Consider the following 18,566-nt stretch of genomic DNA (forward strand, 5'->3'; position numbering starts at 1 on the left):
AGCAGCTCCATGTTTGACAATAATATCACAACTTCTATACTCCATATTCACACCTAAAAACAAAGTGTGAATAGCAGATATAAACCTCACTGTGTTGTGACACATTGACCCATGTTATCCAACACTGTAACAGTGACATTCTTACACCAAGTAGCAAGTCTTTAGCAGTATTATAGTTTTAAAAAGGACACAAGCCGAATATCCTATACCGGTGCCTCCTTGTACTTAACAATGAAAAGGACTTTTCATAAGTTATTATTGTGTTCAGGCGGAGAACTTGATAAATGAAGTCCTGCACCAACACAATACCTCCATTTTCTTTGAGGTCAAACATTCCCCTGAGTATTCATTGTTTCTGAGCGCTCTCTCCCCCACTGTCTTATTGCTGGACTTACATTATACTCAATAAGTATCTGTGTGTGTGTGTGGTGGGTGTGGGGAGTGTATAGGAAATGCTTCTGCCTCTCAGTAGCCCTATGTCTAAATTTAGAGCCCCGTGCCTCCACTGTCCAACTGTCACAGTCTGCGTCGGACTGTCGGCCGCGCAGGAAAGAGACTTGAGGCGTGTTGAAGTTAGGATAAATTGTGCAAGTTCGGGTGGGCTGATGTGAGAATAACACTACACACGCCCTGAAAACAAGGTGGCTATAAATACACAGCAGCTATACTGAACAGAGGTGAAAGAAGGGCAAACGCAATGCAAACGGTTTTTTTGTTGTTGTTGTTTTTTTACAAAATGGGCAGATGAGATGATTAATATTCAGTGTTTTATCTCTCTTTTCTTGGGAGTCTTTTTCAAAACATGATAAAAATTATCTGAACACTGAAACTTATTTATCAGTTTATTGAGAAAATGTACTGAACTTTATTATTATTCATCGTGACACAAATGTGGCCAAGAGATAAACACACATTTATATTCTCCACTGTGAAAATCAGATTTGACAACCATTCCTCGCAAAAGAAATTACAAAATTGCTGTTTTGATGTCATGCAGCAAACTCCCCCATTACACACATACACACACTAACTTATTTCACAGAAGCAATTCATGCCATGATTAAATTTGACTGAGTCCAAAATTTAAATGCTTGTTTTTATACCGTGACAGGCCTTTGACCTTTTTTCATCTGCTGAGTGCATGGAGCAGCAGTAGCTGGAGACTCCCATCCTCCTCGTTTATTTGATTATGAGATGTGTCTGTTTGATTGTCTATTTGGAGAGCAGCACCTCCTTTATTGACTTGGTGCAGTGACAGACCTCTTCTAACATAATTCTGCTCTGTGACATCGTTTGTCAGATGATTATAAGAACGTGCCACTGTCGGTTTCCCCGTGAGTTTGCTGATGAGCTTTGTCATGTCATTGTGAACGAGATTGTGCTGTTTACATACTACTAACCTATATAAAAGCTTAATCTTACTACAAGTGGTGTTATTAAACTATTACTGCTTAAATAGACACCTGACATCATAGGAGAGAGCAGGACATCAATGACTCCTGCAGAATTCATTCCCAATAGTAGTCTGATTATCAGCAATCAAAACACCGTGTCTCAGTATAAACAACACCTTCTCCATAGACCCCATGTTGTAAATGTATTTACACATAAGGCATGCAGCATTACAGCCCATACATCTCATGCCTCACCTCACACATGTTTATGCACCAACTCTCAAAGAGCAAATGCAAAAAATGTTAATCATATATTGTCAAGGTTTTTGAAAAATTATAAGGAAGAACTATGGAGGTGGAGGTTCAACTATAAATCCCTGAAAAACCAAGTAGCAGAGGATTAATAATAGATAGAAAAACTACACTAATGTCCAGGCATTGAAAAATATAATCTCTATCATCGCTATCATCACACATTTCTACATTTATTAGACTTTTTAAAAAAAATGTAAGATAATGCATTTATAGAAATATACCTTTAATTCTATTTTATTTTATTTTTAATTTATTTATTATTTATTATTTCCAGTGTAAAGTAGTTGGTATGTACATTTATATAGAGATTTGTGAATACGGTGTTTCTTGTACCTACCTCATGTCTTTTTGTGTGAGGGATTTTTTTGTGATCAATGTAAAATGCTACTGTAACACCCCACTTTCTCTTTGAGGATCAATAAAGCCAATTAATCAATCAATCAATCAATCAATCAATCAATCTATCTATCTATCTATCTATCTATCACCTCCTAACATAAAAGGCACATTAGATAGGAAAAATACACTTATATTATACAAAACAATATAAAGAATAATAAGGTATAAAATAAATTAAAGGAAAGAATAATTAATGAATATGACTCAAATAAAATCCACTGTCTATTGCTGTAATTTTGTACCTTATTATTTGTTCTTACATATACTTAATTTGTTCCCTTTTTTCAAGGCTGTTTTCATATATGCAATCCACTGTTCGTAATTACAACAGTCTATAAACCAACTTTTAAATAGATGAGCTTACAGACAAACCCATCAAGTACAATTAGAGAAAACAACCTCAACATTCAAAACCGAAACAAAACCAAGAAAATTAATACCAATAATAATAATGACAAAAAAAAGAATAGAGTTAAAAAAACAAAACAAACAGAAAAAAACCCACACATAACAATAATAAATTAAATCAACAAGTAAATTAATAGAAAAAAAAATTATAGTAACATAATTTACTTGGGCACACACATGCATCCTTCCATATTCCTTATTCTGTGAGTTCCCTTTTCCATAATAATAATTCTGTACCTTATTTATATCAATTATCCCAGTCACCTGCATCACTCTCATGGTGAGTTATTATAATCCTCTGCTGCCCTCTTGTGATGCATCATGAGAAGCATCAATCACCACCGAGGTTGGAGGTCACAACAGAAGACATGGCGGCTCCCAGTAAAGCGACCGTGGTGCTGAAGGCTGTGAAGCAAATAGCGGTCCAGTTCTGTCCTTTTGAGACTAATGTCCGGTCCACACGGTAAGAACAGTGTGTTTAATGTCTCGTTGTGTCTCAGAGTTGTTTTTGTAGCACTGGATTGTTTGTTTAAAGCTGTAATTTAACAATGAAGCGACCAAACAGCTGCAACCAGCCAGCTGCCTAGTCCAGTCTGTAGGTTGTTATTGTCTCATTAGGAGGACTGATGAAGGGGATGAGGTTGTGAAGAGTTTGGCTTATTAAATACCTATGACATATGGAGTTCCCTTACCTACTTTACCTACACAATATACAACATTATTTGTCTGAAATTTAGGCAAGGCAGCTTTATCTGTAGAGCACATTTCAGCAGCAGGGCAATTCAAAGTGCTTTATATGAACATTCAAGAACAAGTGCAAAAGAACATTAAGACATAATTAAAACAGTTATAAAAACATTAAAGATTAGAAAATAAAAACAAGCTAAAAATAGAAGCTAGAATAGAATATAACACACAAGAGTAAAAGCTCTAGTTCAGTATAAGATCATTATCTGGTTTAATAAAAGGCAGCAGCAGCAAACAGGAACGTTTTAAGCTTTGATTTAAAGAACTCAGAGTTGTAGTTGTCCTGCAGCTTTCTGGGAGCTTAATATATAATATACAGTGCAGGAAGAGGCAAAAAAAAACACTGAGCTTATCTGAAGCCTCCACCCAGAGACACAATTAATATAAAGAAATAATATGACTACCTAATAATGATAACAAACAATTAGGACAAGATTTATATAATAACAACAATAACAATACAGTAAATAAAAAAATAAAAAAAGACGTGTGTGATGGTGTGTGTTGCGTGGAAGTGTATGGTTAGTGTTTGTGAGGAGGATATTGATTGTTATCTTGTTCCAGATATTTGATGCATACAAGATTAACACTGCTTCTTCTGCATGTTTAGTTGTGACTCTTGGGACACTAAGCAGACCTGATCCAGATGAACCTGAGAGGTCTGGATGGTTCATAACATAGCAGAAGATCAGAAATGTATTTTGGCCCTAAACCATTTAGTGCTTTGTAAACCAGCAGCAGTATTTTGAAATCAGCCAGTGTAGAGACCTCAGAACTGGACTGATATGATCCACTCTCTTGGTCTTAGTGAGGACTCTAGCAGCAGCAGCGTTCTGAATTAGCTGCAGCTGTCTGATCCATTTTTTAGGAAGACCAGTAAAGACGCCGTTACAGTAGTCAAGTCGGCTGAAGATAAATGCATGGACTAGTTTTTTATCATCAGTCCTCTAATTCTTGCTGTATTCTTCAGGTGATAGAAGGCTGTCTTTGTAATTGTCTTAATATGGCTGTTAAAGCTCAGGTCAGAGTCCACGACTAAACCAAGATTTCTGGCTTGTTACAAGTTTTTTTTAATCTAAACGTCTTAAATATTTGGTCTGAAAAGTTAAAAAATAGTTTTAAATAGAGGTCCTGCACTTTTACACACGTGTTTTCACTTAGACTGCTCTTGTTGGGCTGAGCTGGACATGTCATCACAGGGTAAACACAGGTGTAATTGATCACATTAAATTATGGTCCCGTTATATTTAGTGTGCCACAGCCATTCTAGTGAGCCAGGATGCAAATAGCAGGGCCCTGGCCCACCTAAATGGAACAGGGCCTTAATTAATGTTATTATCTACAACCTTTACCCTGCAATGACATGTCTGCTATGAAAAGGGCCTGAGATAACCAAACTGAACAGCCAATATAAGAGTAATAAAGGTGTAACCTCTCACACCCAAAGGGTGCAACGAAATGCATAGGAGGGTCAGACAGATGTCGCAGTCTGCTGCACACTCCCTCACATTCCTCCTCAGATGTGATTTAATCATAGAAAATAAGTGATAGTAATAAGGGTGTGTTGGGCCATTAATCACCAATGTTAATATTGGTGACTAATGTTATACTCCTACATGATGTAAGCCCTCTATGTGAACAACCATTGTGTCTGCTATCTGTAATGCAGTAGAGGAAGAAGTATTCAGATATGTTACTTGATTAAATGTACCACATTGTTAAATACTTCAAGTTGAAGTGCACAGTAGCAGAAAATGGAAATATTCAAGTAAAATACAGGAACCCTTAAAATTGTACTGACATACTTTGACAAATGTACTTTGTTACTTTCCATCCCTGCTGTAATGTAATCAATCATATGCTCCTGTTGCCCCACAGGGAGTTTCTGGCCCTGGTGGGCTCAGAGAAGGCCAGAGCTACCAACATGAACTGTGAGGTGATATCCACGGTGAAACATGACAAGTCTGAACCGGTAGTGGATATCACTTATCGTAAGTATTACCTGTGACCACATTCAAATGTGTGGGAGTAGATATTTAACTGTGAGACTTTATGAAGCAGTGTGATTGTGGCTGGAGTTTTGCATTTAAAGTTCAGATTCCTGCCATTGGTTTAATCCACTGAAGATATGTAGAGTCATTAACTGTCACACAATAATACGCATTTGGGAAGTTTGGTCTGAGAGAGAGAGACAGACAGAGTTAAAGACAGATGGACGACAACAGAGTAACAACAAAAAACTAAAGGCATTTTGACATATTAATGTCCTCAGATTTGCTATTAAAGAAAATTAACTTTCTTATGTCTATTATTTTCTTTAAATTTGGCTAATTTAAAGGGATAGTTTGGGTGTTTTGAAGTGTGGTTGTATGAGGTGCTTATCCTCGTATCCTCGTATTACCTACAGTAGATGACGGTCACCACGCCCCCAGTTTGGAGAAACAGACAGGAGTACCGACGCGGAAGCAAAGCAATGTACTGCTGCGGACGGGGCCGACAGCAAAACGTATTGTAACCACCTAAAAGAAAGGCTCACCTTAAAAAAAAAAATCAATATCATTATAAGTGTACGCTATATTTAAAATATTTACACTCCTTTACCTTGGCGTCGGACAGCTCTTTCCGACGGGGAACTAAAGCCGGACACGGGGTTTGCTGGTCTACCGCTGCCTCAGTCGGTTAGTTTGCTTGTGTTATCGTGTGACTGGTGAATCCGAACTAACCAAAGTCACACAATAACACAAACAAACTAACCGATCGAGGCAGCGGTAGACCAGCAACTCCTGTGTTCTGCGAGGTAAAATTACAGTTTTTTTTCAATGGAGTCTGGTTGCTTCTGCGAGAGACGGCTTCAGTTCCCCGTCAGAAAAATAGACAGTGTATCTGTCTGATGGTAAGGTAAACCGGTGAAAATATTCTAAATATAGCATGCACTTAAACTGATATTGATTTTATTAGGTGAGCTTTTCATTTAGGTGGCTGAAATACGTTTGGCTGTCAGCCCCGTCCACAGCAGTACATTGCTTTGGTTCCTTGTAACGGTAACTCCTGTCTGCTTCTCCAAACTGAGAGCGTGCCGACCGCCATCTACTGTAGGCAATACACTGACTATCAATAAGTACCTCATACAACCCAACTTCAAAACACCCAAACTATCCTTTAAAGTAGCAAGAAGAAACTACAAACCCTTTAGGATTTATCCACCTATGAAGTTCACTTGAGCCAGTGCCTAAAGACAACATGTTTACCTTTTTTAATTTTAAATTACAGTAGGTTCAGAGGGGCTCTGTCTTTAAAATGCCCTTTGAGGTAATCTATAGATAAATGACCTTGATCACTGGTGTACTGGAGGGTGTTATTGCTCTTTGATTAAACACAGGAAAAGGTGGCTCTGTACATGCAGCACAATGCCTCATATACAACTCAAGACTTGGAAGTTCATGCTGATGTTTTTACCGCATGATATTACTTCCACACAGTGAGTGAGTCAAGTACTTGTGAAATGTCTGCCACAGGTCAGCAGAACATTGTACGGATGTTGCACATTGTGTGTGACTTGACTTCTGCTCAGAGTTAACTTTTCACCTTTTTTGCATTCCTTTTACAGAGCTATCAGTCAGTGTGTCATTGTGAGTCACCTCATTGTGTCTTTGTCTTTCTCTGCTACAGTAGACGGAGACAAGCTGGTGTTGAAGGGAGCAAAGTTGACCAGCGGCGAGATGCTGAATGCATTTCAGTCACTTTGCACGGCCAAGGATCCACAGGGAAAAGTTGCAGCGAAAAAATAATGATCCTCATGTTAAATATATCTGTGTTGAATTTATCTGTATTTAGCTGTGTATATTCTTGGATGTTTATTATTAAAGTATTTCATTTAAATGTGTTGGTTCCTCTTTAAGTTGCACAATCCAAATCTTTCCACCATCTGCAGATTACATCCTACAGATGTTCTTTGCTGCACCGTCTTGTTAAGGGGAAATAGTTTCGACATTAGCTATGTTTATTTTCTCCTTATTAAAGGCATCAATAGAAATGCTTTAACTGCTAAAAAGCACGTGCTGTGATCAATGCATGGTCATGGTGCGTCCTTGCATAATGTGCCATTTTCCTGATAAAAGAGATCATTCCAGCGTTTGAGAGAACATTATGCAAGCTCCAACCTTTGACACAGCGGGCTTAAATGTAATTTGGCACAGTTTTAGATGCAGCCCCACTGAAAAGAAAAAAAGAACCCTTTCACCCAGGCACAGATAACTGAAATCCGTTCCCCTCTGCTACTGCAGCTACTCTTTGTCCCGTCAGCATCTGTAAATTGATGAGTTTTCTCCACGGATGAATTATTATTATTAATACATGGTTTTCACGTAGGAAATGTATTTTCATCAGTTCCTCTGATGAAGCTGAAGCTTGTTCTCGATGGGCGTTACTATAAATATATTAAGCTAAATAACTTTTATGTCTTCTACTATACTGGCAAGTAAAATTAGTACCACCTCCCAATGAATCACCCACTGTAAAAATGTTTTTAATCTTTTAATTAGTAAATAATGTCATCATGCATTATAGATCAGCTATGAGCCATTAATAAGAACACATTATGGATTGTGTAATACAGTTATAAATGTAAACTAATCCATTATTAAATGCTAATGGGGTTCTCATTTTCTAACAAGCCATTAAGTCTGCAATATTTATTTACATAAATAAATATTATTAATAAATAATAGGGGGTTTATTCATCAAGTCTGCAGTTGCAAATGATACATAGCATATACCGTATATATATATAAATTAATTAATTTATTTATTGAATTAAGAGAGATTACTAATTACCTGACTTTTAACATGAACTTCAGAGATGCCGTACAGCAAACAAAACCTGCAATAACGAGTAATCATCATCTCTGGCACTGGCGTTGAAAGCTCTCATTGTTTTTACATTTCTGCTACTTTTGTAATGTATTTTATTCTATTGTATCGTATTGTGCTGTAGCTACTGTACTATACTAGTGCTTGCTGAAGCATTGTATTGATGATATAATTTGTAATAACCTGCCCAGGGACTACAGATACAGCACATTTAGCCTACATCGAGTTAGAAACTGAAATGTTGATTAATGTGCTCTGTCTCTGGTCTCTATGTGCAGCCCATTTGTAGAATAGTGGTTAAACAATTGACTTATAATCGACTTATAAAGCATTAGTAAGTTATTTATTCACCATTAATAAAGCCATTAATAACCATTCATAACCCCTGGGGAATTTAAAACAGGCCAACCTAATGGTTAGCATTCAACCAACTACATCTCCCATGATGCTTTGGCAGTGTGCCACTGGCTTAAGTCTCATGGGATATGTTGTTGTTTGCATGCTAACAAAACTAGCCGTTGTTTGCTTTGGTTAAAATAACAATATGTTGAGATTTTTACCACGCGTAGAAGTGACAGATGCCTATTGATAATTGCTTTTCATCCATGTTGTCCATGTATCTGTTTTTATGTTTTTTATTTTTTCCCACTCACAATGTTGTTTGGTTACGATTACCCAGAAGTCTTTATAGATATTTAAATCAATATCCTCCTCACAAACACTAACCATACACTTCCACGCAACACACACACTTGTCTTTTTTTTATTTATTTACTGTATTGTTATTGTTGTTATTATAAATATCTTGTCCTAATTCTTTGTTATCACTATTATGTAGTCATATTATTTCTTTATATTAATCTTGTCTCTGGGTGGAGGCTTCAGATAAGCCCAGTGGTTTTTTTTTTGCCTCTTCCTGCACTTTATATTACTCATCTATTTTTATTTTTTTGTTATTTTGTATAGTCTTACATTGTGCAAAATAAATAAACAAATAAACAAAAAAAAAAAAGCTCAGAATATACAGAGAAACACATGAAGATGTTTGGGAAAAATCGATTTTAAACACCCCTTTTTTATGAGAAAATCCATTTAGTTATTTACATGCTATAGCTTAGAGGGGAGCTGGAGGCGGGACTTCAATTATGACGCAGCAGGCTGTGATTGGTTGTCACCCAGACAGTTGACGTCAGGCTGCCCCTTTAAAAAGCAGTGTGTTCCCACAGTGGAGGAGAGTTGAACCCAGAGTCACACTCCAGCTGCTTGTTGTCTCATCAGGATATCTCATCACAGAAACTGCAAACATGGTTGAGAAATTTATTGGGACGTGGAAGATGATTACCAGCGACAACTTTGATGACTACATGAAAGCAATTGGTAGGAGAGATTGGGGGTTTATTATAGCTAGTTTATGCACAATCAGGATTGCTATAGTTGCTTGTTAATTGGCCTATTGATTTCATGTCTATAATAATTGTATTTTGCACATAAAAAACTAAGCTTTCACTGTCTTATATGTAATGCATTTTGATGGTTTGTGCAGGTGTGGGATTTGCCACCAGGCAGGTTGGGAACAGGACCAAGCCCAACTTGATAGTGACTGTGGACGATCAAGGGATTGTATGCCTGAAGTCTCAGAGCACCTTCAAGACTACTGAGATCAAGTTCAAGCTCAACGAGCCCTTTGAGGAGACGACCGCAGACGATAGGAAGACCAGGGTTAGTTATAGTTAGTTTAGTGTGGTGCATCTCTGAGAAACTCTAATCCCAGTCTTGTTGTGTCTCTGCTGCTGGAGGTATAAAGACTTGTCTCTGTTGTGTGACCCTGCAGACCGTGGTGACTCTGGAGAACGGCAAGCTTGTGCAGAAACAGAGCTGGGATGGCAAAGAGACGAATATCGAGAGGGAGATCGAAGATGGCAAATTAGTAGCGGTAAGATCATGACTTTTTTGGGGGAAATTAAACCATTTAGCAACTTTTAAATGCCTTAAATTAGTTCATGCAATGATCTGTAAAAGTACTTCATCACTCATGGGCATCCTTGCATTTTTTTTTACCATTTTTATTTTTAAATCACAGATTTTTTTCACATTTGATTAGTTGATTAAGTTTTAATAAATAGGCTGCCAATGCAAATGTAAATATATATATATATAAATTAATTAATTAATTAATTAATTAATTAATTAATTAATTTATTGCCAGTTATTACCACTACTCTTGTGCCCATATTGCACTTGAGAGAATAAGAGCAAACATGTATTTTAGGATTAAAGTGTCATTGTACTAAAGGAAATCCTAATATAAGGGGGGAGCAATGCATGCAACTAAATACTACAAAAAGTATTTCCTTATATGGACTTGGAAGAGTTCAGTTATACATATCAAGAGATTTAGCTAAATATTTATATATTTTATTTTTATATTATACATACAGTATATATTATATTATACAATATTATACATATATAATATATTATTCTTTTAATCTAAATCTCTTGTGATATATAAATGCACTCTTCCAAGTCCATATAAGTATTTACTTTGTGTAGTTTAAATACTACACAAAGTAAATACTTATATGGACTTGGAAGAGTGCAGTTATATATCACAAGAGATTTAGATAAAGACTAATATATTATAATATATATATATATATATATATATATATATATATACAGGAAATCCTAATATAAGGGGGGAGCAATGCAATTAAATTTGCATTGCTCCCCCCTTATATTAGGATTTCCTGTAGTACAATTGCATTTTAATACATTATTTTTTATATATTACAAAGGATAAAGTTACATAAACACTTTTGAGAACCACAGACACTCTGATAGGAATATACCGTAAGACTAACTGTGGATATACACATGTTATAGAGGTAGATAGCTGCAGCCTAAATTCTTCCACAAACACCTTGTTTGATCCTCGGACCGCACCTGATCACCCTCTTTCTTTATTCCCTACAGAAATGCATAATGGGAGACGTGATCGCGGTGAGGACGTACGTGAAGGAGGCGTGATGTGGGCTCCCCTCAGCACACCCGTTGGATGCATTGCTGGATGACAGGCTCAGTTCAATGAGCGTAATACCAAACTAAAGTAAAGGCGTGTTCTGCTCTTCCTATTTCTTTATCTTCGCTGTGTTGCCAAAATTAAATTTCTGTGCCTCTATTCTCCAACATGACACATTTGGTTTCATTTGGAATTGTTGTGGTGATTTGAATAAAAGTGAATGAAAATTTGTCAAATTTGACGTCTCTGTGATTTCATTAGATGTTAATTGCTGGTTTATTTGGATGGCGTAACGTCCAAATTTAATCATGACATTTTTGAAAGCGTTCCAATTATTAGGGCACGCTGAGGAATGCTCTAATGGGAACATACCACCTAATCTGACAAGCTGACTTCCTGACTTTAATGGTTTATTCCCATGCTTGGTGGATATTACCATCATTATTCCACACGCGATTACTTTTTCCAGCTTGTACCGTCCTTTCATGCTTCTTTATTTTGGTAAAAATCCAAACATATTCCCTATTTAAAGGTCAAGAAGTAAAAGTCAGCCATGATGTGTGCTGGCAGGGTCCCCATGAGGAATGTGAACTCTTTTCAGAAGTATCGAGAGCATCGTGCAGAGAGGTCACAGAGGAAATGTATCCCCTCTTCCTTTTTTGGAGGTCGAACATTTCCCTTCGCACATGTACTGCCAGCTGTGCGTACATGGAGAAACTAAAAGCATTATGGGTCTTCCCCACCCTTTGGCTGCTGGTCAAGTGTTTGCGTGTTTGGTGGCTGGGGGGGGATTGTTCCAGAGCCGACGGTCACTTTCCCATGACAGGAAAAGGGAGACGATAGCACTGATTGGACCTGATGGCCAAAACAGCTGAAACAGGTGGAACTGTGGGCCAACTCTCTTGTTCCCCTCTGCTCGGACAATGGTACCGGCAGTTAGTCGAGGAAGGCACACTGTTGTTGAACTTTTGGGGGGATGCCAAGTGGATGAGAGCATCCCAGTGGACGGCTAGCAAAGGTCACCAGTGGAGAGCTCTATTAGTGTGTCATTGGCCATGTTTTTAATGCCTCAAGGACATTTCACTGTAGCTGCCCTTACGAAAAAGTAGTATACTCTAAGTTTATTTTATAAAGTATACTTTATGTAGTAAGTATACTATCAATGCACTAGCAGTATACTTGTAAGTGTGCTACTTTAATACTTCTCGGGACTAAATTGGCCCACTTTTTAGTTTATAAAAGTATACTTTTAAGAATAGTAAACTTTGAGTACACAACTAGTTTACATTTACGTTTTATTTTGTACCGCAACAATACTATAAGTATACTGATAGTTTACTAGTTTAATACTTGTAGTCCACTTTTTAGCTTATGAAAGTACACTTTAAAGAATACTCTCAGTAAACTAGTTTAATAGGTTTTATACTGCAAGTATACTTGTAGCCCACTTTTGAGCAGAGATTGTCTGCGACTCAAGAATACTTAAATATACTTTTCTTAAGTATATCTAAATCAAAGATTAAGTACAAGTAGGCCTATAAGCCAAATATACTTAAGACTTTTCTGTATACTTGTCAGTATGAGCCAATTATACTTAAGTATACTTTTGTTAAGTATATCTCTGATAAGTACATGAAAAGTAAACTGAAAGTATATTTTAAGTTTAAAAGAAGTATACTTATAGCACATTGAATAAACTTCTTTTTGGTAAGGGTGAGGGGACACTTGGTAACTCCATTTGTTAACCCTCGGCCAAATATAGTAGTAGTAATAGTATGTAATAATAATAATGTATAAATCCCAAAATAGCCCTTGACATGAGGAGTAATCCCACACATTATTCATATTCAACATGAATTATTATTAATTATTCTCAGACGGATATCGCTGTTTGTTATGTGTAGAGGTGCGTACAGTAGTGCGGCTGCGGCGCTGCCCCGAAGCTTCGAATACCTTCTAATATTTCTCACCGAAGCTTCGAAGCCCAAAAAATAGTATTTGGGACAGCCCTAATCCTGCGAATGCGGTGTAATCCATTATTAAACCTTGTTCAAATTCCTCTGAAGAGCTCCTGTTTTACTCTCGTCTGTGTGCATTTTGTTCACAGTGCTGCTGGGTATTCTGTATGTGCATTATCAAAGTACTCTACTCTAAAAGCCGGTCATTTTCTCACAGCCGGAGAGAAAAGATCACATCTGGTATGGGTTGACTTACAGGTGCAGTGCTTGTGATCAGCAGGCATCTCCGTCACTTTGTTTGGATAACTGCGGGGAGCGAGGCAGATCTCCAACTCCCTGTTTTATCTCCGACATCTTGATTTGACGGTTTCTGAATTAATGGGGAAGTGGAGCTTCCCTTACAAAAAAGAAGTTTATTCAAGTGTGCTATTAGTATAAATCGTTTAAACTTAAAATAAGAGAGTATGCTGTCAGTTTACTTTATCAGAGATATACTTAACAAAATTATACTTAGCTTATACTGACAAGTATACAGAAAGGTCTATATGTACTTGGCAAGTATACAGAAAAGTGCAAGTATACTTGACTTATACTGAAACGTTTACAGAAAAGTATATTTGGCTAAGTACTATAAGTTAACTTAAAGAGAACTTACAGGTATACTTGCAGTAAAAACTATTAAACTACTAGTTTACTAAGGGTAAACTTTAAAGTGTACTTTCATGAACTAGAAAGTGGGCTACAAGTATATAACTAGTAAACTAACAGTATAAGTTCACTTGTATAGTTGTATAGTTCATATTATAGTTGCAGTACAAAATACAACTTGGATGTAAACTAGTTGTGTATTCAAAGTTTACTACTCTTACATTTAAAGTATACTTAAAAGCATACTTATATAAAGTTAAAAGTGGGCCAATTTAGTCCCAAGAAGTATTGAAGTAGTATACTTACAAGTATACTACTAGTACATTAATATTAGTATAGTTATTACATAAATTGGGATTATACTTGAACTATACTTAAGTTTACTTGCTAAACTTGAAGTATTCTTCTTTTTGTCAGGGTTTCTGCAAGTAGCCCTCAGTGATGCAGCTTCAATATTTGATAGGTAGGAGCTGGACAGTATAAAAAAACATACAACCATAAATATGAACAGTGAAGATGAGACAGAAAGTCCCTGTGAACATGTGGAATAATACTATGTTAGCATCAGGCCAAACAGGATAGAAAGGGAAGTATTCCACTGCAGAGGAAAGGTCCTGATCTTCCTCTGCTGCCCACAGTTGACGGAGGCAAACCTCACATCAGCACAGTGGTAGCAGAGTGCAAATTACTGTAGGAAACCGTTCAGGAAGGAGCATGACAGTGAGAAGCCTGCTGAGAGTTAACTGGCAGAGAAAGACAAAAGAAAAGCAAAGGGATAAACATCCTCAAGTTAGGACATTTCTTTTAATGTCATGTATAAGAAAATACACCAATATAATGTGGCATGTTATCTCGTTGGAAGTAACTCACACGATGTAAACTGATGATTTGTTTGTCTGAATATGTGTGTGTGTTTGTTTTCTCGATAGACAAAGGTATCTTGTTGACACTGGGGTTACTTTGTGTCAAGATTGTCTTTGACTTTAGAAGAATGATCTCACATCCTTTGCAAAACATCTGGAAAGCTGCACTTGAGCTGCCGCGTTGACACCCTTCCTCCGCTTGTCCTCTGCCTGTCCTTAACTTAAACTCTGTCAAAAACAAACACCTTTCATGTTTAAGTGGATCAACAGTGCTAAAGACACACAATGTATGGGCCTTCATTCTCATGCAACACCCCACATCGGACTTCATTTTACTTTCCTTTATGTTGCACCACCAAAATACATAAAACCAAATGTGCTCTGGTAATAAAATCTGAGCAGACTTTCTATTATTTCACTCAAGAATGATTCATTTTTATTTATTTATTTGTCATGGCTTGAGGAGGAACTGCTTTCCCTGGCCAGACACTTGCTAAATGCGGTCACTCACTTGTTCTTTAATTCAAGGATGCTGAGCTGGGGCATGATGAGAGAATGATGTCTAGACCACAGTGTCTAGAGCTGGAAATCCTCAGTCACAACAATCTAATCTGTAAAGCAGAGAACCGAATATCACAGGAAACATAAACAATCATGAAAGTTAGGAACAAACAGGGCTACGTGTTTCAACATCTGAGGAAATTAAGTGAATTAGACAGATAAGAGTTTTAGTGAGACATCATTTCCTTTAGTGATGAGGCAACTTTGTAATTCAGCTGTGTTGTTGTTGTGTTTGAATTAAGGAGGTGCAGGTAGAAAGGTGGGGAGTTTTAACATTCAAGAAAAAAAGTCTAAATCAAGACAGGTAACCTGCTAGAATTGCTTGTTCTCAAACATTTTATTTATCAAAATAGATGTTAAAAGCCAAAAAAAACAAACCTTTTCAGCCACAAACTCCACTATAAAGTGTTAAGACTGTAACTGAATATGTCAGCGTTACAACGATGACACAATAAACCAAACAACTTGACGTCAGCTTTCTCATTGGGGAGAAATGTGTTGAGTCTGAACCACTTTAGTTTCAGGGAAATTCAAGAAAGAAAGAAAAACATGAATACAGCAAAAATCCCACTCCCACTCTTTGTGTTTTTCCGTTAGCTTTCTGCTGGACGACCTTGAGGTCAACCCCCACATAGATACTGAATCTCGGAGGGTTTGCTGTGAAGTACACGCCTCCACATTCACTCAAAAACATTGAACGCACACATCAGTTTTACCTCAATCCTCTCCACAGGACCTATGGCACCTATGCCGACCCAAGATCAGTCTCCCAGGGCAACTAAACAGCTGGGCAGAACTATGTCAGTTGAGGCCCCACCGAACTGTAGGGGAGGCTGGTTGCCGCGCAACAAGCTTTCTTTCCACAGGACCTTGCAATCCAGTTAACTCTGATTTCATCAACAAGTCTCTGAAAGTTATGCAAGCTGTGCCCTGTCTGGTCACACAGAGGCAGGCTGTACTATTATCTCCCCAAAACACTCAGAGAGACATGTCTGACATTCCAGGAAGGGACTCTGTTTTGGATCAAAGATTGCAGTGTAGAGCGCTGTCCAAGATGTTTAAATGATCTTTATTTATCACATATAAGCAGCCATTAGTGCTTAATTCTGCATCTGATAGGCACAATTAGACATTTCCTCTGCATACATACATACTTGTTTCTATAACATTAAAGTCAATCGCAAGAAACTGGAACCGACAAGGAAAAACTTTCACTTCTCTTTCTCCTTGTCCTCCCACGCAGAGAGGTCAGAGGTCACAGGCTCAGCTAAAGCCAACTAGTATGAGACATATTCATGTGTTTTGGGATTTTTTTTGCTTGTAACCTTTGTCGTAATTCTTGATATAGCTACAATGAGACAGTTTGAACTTGTGGCTTAAATCCTGCAGTAGGCAGAACATTTTTGGCATCATTGGGCAACAATTCCATAATAACCTTTCAGCAGATATGCAAGTGTTCAGAGAGAAAACTAGACTTCTGCACCTCCTCATGGCTCTGTTTTCAGGCTTTAAAAAATCTAGCCTGTGACAAAATACTTTGGCCAATTCACAGGTCATTTCAGGGAGAGCGTTCCTATTGAGCTATTCTATGCACTGCAACTTTAATACACTGTTAGTGTCCTTAAATCGACCTCAAATGCTATTGCTAATAATAAAGTGGGTGTTTTCCATCTTTTCTCACTTGTAGTAGAAGGGGTGTAAATTCAGCTCAAAATATAACTTCTAAAGGTCTCTCAACTGTATGTGAGGAAATACGATTTGTATTGTTTGAGCACACCACAAAGAATCGCTGTTTTTCTAGTCATCCCAGCAGGAGTTCCTGTCACAGTTAAACCTGGAACCTACGAGTGATTGTATAGCTCAGAGGAAGGATGGTGGAAATCTTTAAAGTGAGACTATACAAACTGCAGCCAACAAAATGTTTTCCCCTGGGTAAGACTGCAGCCAAAACACAGCACTGTTTCTACAACCATGTTTACCTGCCTTCTTTTTAGTCCTCGTGTCAATGCTCGTGCATTTCTGTTCAAAAGCAGATGAGGAAATGCTTTGCTAAGCAATAAAAAGCCAGGAAGTGTTAGTTTTCTACTCTGAATCCACCACCAAATCATCCACTCCTCCTCCTCCTCCTACGATTACTGTGTGACAGGACATGTGATCTGTAATCTGGAGGGGGTGACGGTGATGGTGATGGGGTGAGTGAAGAATGGGTGTTCTTGGAAATCAGTCTGCGTGTATTTCTGTGAACCAGATGGGAAGTAACATATTGTAGATGGTCTTTAATTGTTCACATCAAGCATCCTTTGTGCTCAACCCTCATGAAGAGCTCTGTAACATGCAGAGCCACAGCATGAAGAGCGTGAACGGAACTACTTCAGTAAACTAGTTTAATAGGTACTACTTCAAACACTAAACTATTACATAATCAAATCAATGAAATTGTAAGATGTAAGCATTTTCTGCCTTAAGCAAAGTAGCAGATTAGAGAACTAATTTGCTTATGCATTGAAATATGATATGCGAGCTTACTTGAAATGGTTATCTGCAGGACTTGTACATCTTATCATTAAAATCAACACATGAAAAGCAAACGAAATCAACCTCACCCTTGAAAATCGTCTTGGGATGTTTCGAAACTTTGATGTCAAGATCATATGTGGCCGTTTTCCATGAGCCATTAAAGAGCCACGCTGGGGAATTCAGGCGAGGACATTACAATCTGAAATTTGACTGTCCCGCCGGAAGGACCATTCGCACTGTCGTGCCAGACAAAACAACAGACTGAGAGCAAGATTTCAAAGAATCTAGGTGGATAAAATAATGCTTTGTTGTGGTTTCTATGTAATAACTATGAACACAGACACACACTCAGATGACCTTCTGTTGCAGGTGGTATGGATGAATGGAGTTGATATTTCAAAGGTCAGACTATGCTGTTTGTCTGCCCCGGGTTCAATGGTCTATCAAGCCATGTAACTGCATACAGAGGCCGAGAAGGTTAGGTTGAGAAACATGCCCGACTGAAGCTCAGACTTTATACTTGTGTACTTCAGATTTATCCCGTTGTGTTCAGTATAGCTGGTATATATTTGTAATTTCTTGAGATGATTTATTCAGAGTTCAGATTGGCTGTATAATGTTTAAAAGGGGTCAAAGCAACCACAGCAAAGTAGGTCTGTCATTTCCAGTAGCTAACTCCGGGTCTGAAAAGTGAAGCCAATAAGGAAGTGCTTTAAACTTGCATTATTTTTAACAGCCAGCAGGGGGTGACTCCTCTGGTTGCAAAAAAGAAGTCAGATTGTATAGAGGTCTATGAGAAAATGAGCCTACTTCTCACTTGATTTATTACCTCAGTAAACATTGTAAACATGAGTTTATGGTCTCA

The 18,566-nt window shown here is 37.6% G+C and overlaps 2 protein-coding genes and 1 long non-coding RNA gene across 3 annotated transcripts; 2 read left to right on the plus strand and 1 right to left on the minus strand.

The window, feature by feature from the left end:
• Nucleotides 1-2,818: 2,818 nt before the first annotated feature.
• mrpl53 (mitochondrial ribosomal protein L53) lies at nt 2,819-7,142 on the plus strand. The gene is made up of 3 exons (XM_037793744.1): nt 2,819-2,979; nt 5,142-5,254; nt 6,933-7,142. The coding sequence occupies exons 1-3, from the start codon at nt 2,831-2,833 to the stop codon at nt 7,049-7,051; spliced, it is 381 nt and encodes a 126-aa protein (XP_037649672.1). The 5' UTR covers nt 2,819-2,830; the 3' UTR covers nt 7,052-7,142.
• A 2,206-nt stretch (nt 7,143-9,348) lies between these two features.
• fabp4a (fatty acid binding protein 4a) lies at nt 9,349-11,390 on the plus strand. Its single transcript, XM_037795984.1, has 4 exons — nt 9,349-9,509; nt 9,676-9,851; nt 9,964-10,065; nt 11,109-11,390. The coding sequence occupies exons 1-4, from the start codon at nt 9,437-9,439 to the stop codon at nt 11,160-11,162; spliced, it is 405 nt and encodes a 134-aa protein (XP_037651912.1). The 5' UTR covers nt 9,349-9,436; the 3' UTR covers nt 11,163-11,390.
• A 3,155-nt stretch (nt 11,391-14,545) lies between these two features.
• On the minus strand, nt 14,546-16,009 carry LOC119503587. The gene is made up of 3 exons (XR_005210346.1): nt 15,901-16,009; nt 15,135-15,234; nt 14,546-14,851 (listed from the first exon to the last, which is right to left on the minus strand). It is a non-coding gene; the product is annotated as an uncharacterized LOC119503587 (long non-coding RNA).
• Nucleotides 16,010-18,566: the final 2,557 nt, after the last annotated feature.

This window comes from Sebastes umbrosus, chromosome 15, assembly GCF_015220745.1.
Source record: "Sebastes umbrosus isolate fSebUmb1 chromosome 15, fSebUmb1.pri, whole genome shotgun sequence".
Classification (NCBI taxonomy): domain Eukaryota; kingdom Metazoa; phylum Chordata; class Actinopteri; order Perciformes; family Sebastidae; genus Sebastes; species Sebastes umbrosus.

Excerpts from the sequence above, each read along its gene's own strand:
- mrpl53 (XM_037793744.1), top strand. The coding sequence starts at position 2,831 with ATGCATCATGAGAAGCATCAATCACCACCGAGGTTGGAGGTCACAACA. Across the intron at positions 2,980-5,141 it reads ACTAATGTCCGGTCCACACG|GGAGTTTCTGGCCCTGGTGG; the intron begins GTAAGAACAGTG and ends GTTGCCCCACAG. Across the intron at positions 5,255-6,932 it reads GGTAGTGGATATCACTTATC|TAGACGGAGACAAGCTGGTG; the intron begins GTAAGTATTACC and ends TCTCTGCTACAG.
- fabp4a (XM_037795984.1), top strand. The coding sequence starts at position 9,437 with ATGGTTGAGAAATTTATTGGGACGTGGAAGATGATTACCAGCGACAAC. Across the intron at positions 9,510-9,675 it reads TGACTACATGAAAGCAATTG|GTGTGGGATTTGCCACCAGG; the intron begins GTAGGAGAGATT and ends TGGTTTGTGCAG. Across the intron at positions 9,852-9,963 it reads CAGACGATAGGAAGACCAGG|ACCGTGGTGACTCTGGAGAA; the intron begins GTTAGTTATAGT and ends GTGACCCTGCAG.